At 36.4% G+C, this 6,558-nt stretch overlaps 1 protein-coding gene across 1 annotated transcript in view; it reads right to left on the reverse strand.

The window, feature by feature from the left end:
• The window catches only part of LOC106867330 (katanin p60 ATPase-containing subunit A-like 2), a 47,599-nt gene extending 41,463 nt beyond the window's left edge, over positions 1-6,136 (reverse strand). The window contains exons 1-2 of the mRNA XM_014912171.2: positions 2,707-6,136; positions 1,285-1,355 (exon numbers count right to left, since the gene is read on the reverse strand). Coding sequence (XP_014767657.1) covers positions 1,285-1,355; positions 2,707-2,763 — 128 coding nt within the window. The 5' untranslated portion in view covers positions 2,764-6,136. The remainder of the gene's footprint in view (positions 1-1,284; positions 1,356-2,706) is intronic.
• Positions 6,137-6,558: the final 422 nt, after the last annotated feature.

A 6,558-nucleotide genomic window follows, 5' to 3' on the forward strand; every position in this document is an offset into this window, starting at 1 on the left:
TAAAATGCACTTTATTACTTTTCTTATTAGTTAGATTTTTAGGTAAATAGGGTTGCTTTTTATTTGGTCCATTGCTATTACTACTTAAGTTATTAGGTCTGTTAAAACACTTATGATTATTATTATTATTATTATCATCATTATTATTGTTGTTATTGTTACCATGTGTACTATTATCATTATTATTATTATTATTATCTGTATCAAGAAGAGATGTTCTACCAGGGTTAAGGAAAGCAATTTTTTGGGCATATCCAGCTTTAGACAAGGCCATATTATAGTAGCTAGAATTAGAATTAAATATATCAATGTTGGAAGATAATTTAGTAATTCTTTCAGAAATACTTTTAACTAAAGAATTTAATACATTAGGTGGATGATTGGATATATATATTTACATATAAGTGAATGTGTGTTGTGAATGGAGAGAATGTGTGAAGTGTGAAAAGAAATGAGGTATATCAGTGAACATGAACAATGAATAAGAATAAGAATAAGAATAGTGGAATCATGTGTATTGAGGAGACTCTGTTGGCATGGGTATGTCATGTGTATGGAGACGTAACACAACACAGCTAAAATAGTAGCTGGGCTGTTGCTGTTTCTCAACCAATCAATGGACCAATTGAGTGAACCAATCAATTAGCAAACCTATAGTAAATATTGGAAAGAGCTGTAAGTCAGATTTACTGTAATAAAGAAATATGTGGTGACCATTATTTACACTTTGTCTTGTATGTCTCACTGTGTAAAAGACTGGTCTAACTGGTCTAACATACACACACACACACACACACACACACACAAACATATGTACATACACATACACACACACATGTATATCTATATATTGCTCCAATTCACTCAGCTGTAGAAATGGGTTGTGACATCACTGGGCCAAGCTGCATTGGCTGTGCCTTTCCCTTGGACAACATTGGTGGTGTTGAGAGGGGTGAATGGTATGCATGGACTACTGCTGGTCAGCCACAAACAACTTTGCTCAGACTTGTGCCTCAGAAGGGATCTTTCCAGATGCAATCCCATGGTCATTCATGACCAAAGGGGGTGATCGTTAGCATGAGACATGGTCCTCCAACTTATCTGGGAGAGCAGCAACTCCAAATAAGAATTGATTGAAACTATACTGACCCATCCAACCTACATCAGCATCAAAAGTGGACATAAAATGATAATGACAACGATAATGATGATGATGATGATGATGATAAGGATGATGATATATGTAATGGGGATTTAAAAATAAATGAGAGTCAATGTACTAACCCTTGTTCTGTAAGATAGTGAATGATAAGAATAAGAAGATTTTTCCGTCTTTGGGATGTTTTTAATTCCTCCTGCAAACAAAAATGAGAATTCTAATGGAATTTCTTGAATAAGCATTGATATATTTGGGGTTAAGTACTTCTTTTTCTCCACACCAATCTTCTGTGGAATAACATTGGTGTTACAGATGAGTCCGTGAGGCAGTGTTGATATTGGTTACTCAACTTGCAAGAAATACAAGTCAAATCTTTCACAAATCACACTGAAAACCACCATGGTTGTTTGATTTCTTAAAATAATAGCCAAATCTCCAAATTCAACCCTCTTGTCTTAAAAATGGACAAATAAATATTGGATTGTAAAGATTAATCATGCAAAGATAGGATTGTCACAGCTTAGGCCCACCCAGAAAAATATATATAGATGTTTGTTAAATGTAGATGTAAGATGGCTGAGAGGATAAAGAATCACAAGTTAAAATCTATTGCTTGTACTAGAGAGTAGATTTTATTTTACACTAAACTCGTGTCATGCTGGACTCCAGTACTCATCCATGAGGATGAGCATACACATTTATTGATATATTATACTGGTAAATTCCTCCAGAAAGGTATAAATATCAGAACAACCATCTACTCAAACTATTCTAGTTAGTTAAAAAACAGAGGATATTTATGAGCTGGTAGAAACAGCAGGCAAATTTTCAATCAAATCACACTTAAGAGTTTTAATAATCAGCCTGGAGGTCATGGTTGGAAAGCCTTTAATTATAGGCCTTCTGAGTTATAGGGCTGAACGAAAACAACTGTAGATACTGTTATTTAAGATATTATTTTCGAATATGTTAATCCAAAATATTAAATAGCATGATGATAAACTTTCTGGCCTAATGAAGAATATATTTGACCATGTAGTTACTGCATGTGTAACATACTTAAAAAAAGGCATAATACAGACACCACACATTAATACACATACATACACAAGCACACAAACACATAAATATAATCGATTCTCGATCTGTTTTCGTGCGTGTGTTTCGTGTTATCTTTAAAAATTTACACACGAGTAAAGACACCTTTGTTTTCCAATGTTGTGTTGCTTGCATTACATAAGGTGTGATTTGGTTTCGTTTTCTAACGGTCACGTAGAAGCACCATAATACAAAACTTATTAAAAGTTATATATGTTAAAATGAGTAGTATTAAGGTATGGATATAATTTTATCAAGTTTTAAATTTAAAGTTGTTTAGGTGTAAATATTATTGTAAATTGTCTCTGTGTGTGCGTGTACACACACTTATGTGTGCGTGTATGTGTGTGTGTGTACATACATACATACATTACATACAAGCTCACACATGTATATGCGTGTACAACGAATATGATAGGAAAAGAAATTACCATACAATGAAAACTTACTGCTTCTCGCGCCTGATGTGCACACCGTAGTCCTTGATAACTTAATCCAGTCGACATTTTTACATAGTTTAGATGATAATAACCATTGCATATATCAAAGATTATCGTGAAAGTATTGTGTCACCGATGAAAACAAGAACAGGTATGTTAAGGAACGATATGGCAGAGGTGCATCACTTAGAGATTTCATTGTCCACGTTATACCGATTTATTGATTACACGTTACTAAGGCATGAACAACATAATGAGTTGTTTCCCTTGGAGCAAGTTACTTCCCCTGTCTCTTACATCGTATTCCTTGCAATATTTCTATTTCTAATTTGTTTAGGTGCCTGTGTGTCATTTATATTTGCGCAGACCATTACTAGATACTGTACTAACAAAGGCAATCACAGTTTTACTGTATGCTGCTAAATGTGTTATAAATAGCTGCCAAATCTTCATGAAATCAAGCGTTACTCACTTAAAAAGAGAAAAGCTCATTGACGACAAAGTCCTTGGCCGTAAACATTTAGAAAAGACGGCTTATGACAGGAATAACTTAGATCATAGTTCGATTCCGCTCAGGGTCGACCTACTACTGAGCAATAACAACGACAGTTAGCTTACCTATTCCAATTTTATAATTAAATTAATCTGAATAGATTACTTTAAAAATGAACGGAAAATAAGTGATTTTTAGCATCAAAGTCTGGATGTTTAAAATAAAACTTCCGAAGCAGAATACTGCAGTTGAAACGAACACTTTTGTTTAATAAGACGTCGAAACCCAGCTCTGTTATTATATATTCAATCTGAAAATGTCCATCAAGTTTAAAGGCTCACACAAAATACAATAATAAATGAAAATAACTCAACCAAATTGACTGCCGTTGATATATTAGTTGATATCACCGTTGATATATTAGTGTAGTAACCGCAGTGTTACAGACTTACTATTAATCACAACAGTCATTATTTTCACGTATTTAAATATATTTTAAAAGCTTCTCAATAAATCTAACAGTCCAAAGCATGTTCCCTGTCTGTAAATGTTTAGCTGTCCCTTAAGATCTTTCTTTTGGAGACGTGGCCGGGATCCCCGTGAAATATTTTTCAAAGAATAAAACTCATTTCAGGCTTTGAGGATGGGTGATGAAATATGTTTCTTTTAAAATTGAGGGTACAAGGCCCAAATGAACATATAGATGGATAGGTTGTGTTCCATCTAATGTGAATCTACTCAGAAGGTTGTAATATCATTTGACAGGAAAACCGGTATGAAGAATACATAAAACAAGGCTGTGACTTTATATACCTTTAATGTGGCCACACGTACATACACAATGTGAATGATAAGTGAAAGTGGTTGATGTACATTTATTCATATATCTACATGCATCTGCGTGGGTTGTATGTTAGCAGTTAACCCTGGTGCGGAAAACTCAAGAACAGCGATATGTTAGAACCAGAGCAGTGCGTTGGTGCTGTGTAAATGTTGTTGACGACGTTGGTGAGAGATGATAGCGGCGACGAAGATGAAGGTCGCTGTAATGTGGTCAGACCTTAGGAGGTCCACAACCAACAGTATTTCTTTATTTAAGCACTCAGGCTCTTACACAGACGAGACAGCAAAATGACAGACAGGACACTACGGTGGGGACAAAACGCATAAAACGAATGAAAATTTAAAAAATATATATAATGAAATCGATGAGAATGAAATGGCTGCATTGAACCCCACTTCTCAAGCAATACCATTTAACTTAGTTTATACAAGTTATGAAAGTTTTCTTTTTGCGTCTTTCTCCCGTTCTTTTTTTTAAAGTCTATTTCCTCTTTTTTTCCTTTTCTTTTTCTCCTTTGTTAATAAGTCTATTTCTTTTTTCGTTCTTCTTTTAAAGTACTCCTTTATTACCATTCGTTACAGGTATTAGCTCCTCGTATGTAAGTTCTTTTAGTAGTTCTTCAAATTCAATTTCTTCCCCCAAAGGGTTCACATCACCTTTAAATAGTTCTTTCAACTTTTATACCTTTTCTTGGCAATCACCACTCCCTTTATGTGTTCCGGGTATCATTCAGCTGGTAATTCAGTCCTTGTGGCACCTATGAATTTCGTTATTTTCCGCTCTATGACGCACTTTTCCCGTATGTTACTACATGCCATTTTTCTTATTATTATTTTCTTGCTTACACTCCAGACCTGGACTGTCCGGGCTATTCGTTTTCCTTAGTTCCTCAGTCTGTACATACCCACGATCGTCCACGATTATATCTTCCACTCTATGCTGCAATACTTCTATTGGTGTATCTCACCAGTTCCTCTGTACCCCCTCTATTTTCTCCTCTACTTCCTGCTTTCGTTTTTGGTTCTCTGTCGGAGAGCTCACCCGCTCTTTTCTCTTCCGCTTTTTTACACTAAACGTCTCCTCTTTATTTTCCTTTATTTCCGATCCCTCTTCTTCGGCGGGCTGCTCTTCGCATTGTTGTTACTCTACTTCACTTTCTTGCTGAGGGCACTTTGCTTTCATGTGTCCTTTTTGTTTACATAAAAAAAACATGTTAGAGGTCTTCCATCCACCACCACTCTTAGCGTAATGTCTTCCGGAAGAAGAATCTCTTCTACAATTCCATGTAAGTCTTTTAACCCAACTTGAATTACCATTTCTAGGCCGTAGTCCCAACAATTAACTTCCTTCGTTCCGGTTATCTTCAGAATCCTTCCATCTTCCTCCATTCCGTGCATGACTGCTGCCACCAGCCATGCCTCTTCGATCTCGGGCAGCACTCTGCCGACTCTCACTCTGGCAACATATTTGACACAGCACCCACTCTTGTGTCCTTATCAGCTCAGTGGAGTGGTTAATAGCGTCCTCCTCACTGGAGAACCTAATCTCCACTGTGCCGTATTTTCTTCCACGTGTATAGAAGGTGGCTAATCCTCTCACTTCACCTAGACATTCCTCTATTGCCTCTATTGGAGCAATCTCTATTTTCTTGGTAGTGGTTGAGAACGTCCTGTACACAGCCGTCTTCCTTGCTACATTCTTCTTCATTTCTTCTGCTGTGTGGTGGTGGTGGTGGTGGGGGTCAGCTATAAACTGGCCCCCTCCTTTTGTGACAATTTGTTTCCTTTTTTCCATTCTTTTGTCTCTATTTTCATTTCGTGAACTTCATGTGTGTTGGTCGTAATGCCTTGTGTAGGTGCGGATGCATAACTTGCGACATGTTCCATTTCTCCTCTTTTCACCACTTCACCCATAATGGGGAAGAAACAATTTTCACAAACAGGCAGAACGCAGTAACAAAAATTCAACAATTTAACAGTTCAACAATTTAAACAATTCAACGAATCTTGGTTCTCCCGCGCGGGGAGACCTACAATAAACATATAATAACAGTGTGTAACAATTCGAACTCACGTCAAAAAAAAAAAAACTACTACCAACACCCCTCTGTCTGGATAAGACAGACTGCGAGACTAGGAGGAGGTGAGCTTTTATAGCCAAAGGTAGGCTCAAATGCAGTTTAGAACAGACTGTCTCACGTGATTTATTTGGAGGTTGCGATTGGCTGGTTTGCATATTGGCGCACGATAGAGTAAGAGACAAATTGCGCCAATACCAACCAATCAGAGTGGTGACACAACGGGGTCCAAAACAGCGCCCAAAAGTTAGCTGTTTCCTGCTACGTTCGTATATATGTGTATATATAATAGAGAGAGGAAGTTCACTAGAGTTCGCTACAAACATTAAATCCTGAACTGAGTTTTTTCAATACAATTAATCTGTATAGTATTAAATTTTAATGTAGTTTTTCCTTCTTTGAAGAAAAAATAAAGTTATGATAATTTATGAACAAAAAAAGCTTTTC

Source organism: Octopus bimaculoides, chromosome 3, assembly GCF_001194135.2.
Source record: "Octopus bimaculoides isolate UCB-OBI-ISO-001 chromosome 3, ASM119413v2, whole genome shotgun sequence".
Lineage (NCBI taxonomy): Eukaryota > Metazoa > Mollusca > Cephalopoda > Octopoda > Octopodidae > Octopus > Octopus bimaculoides.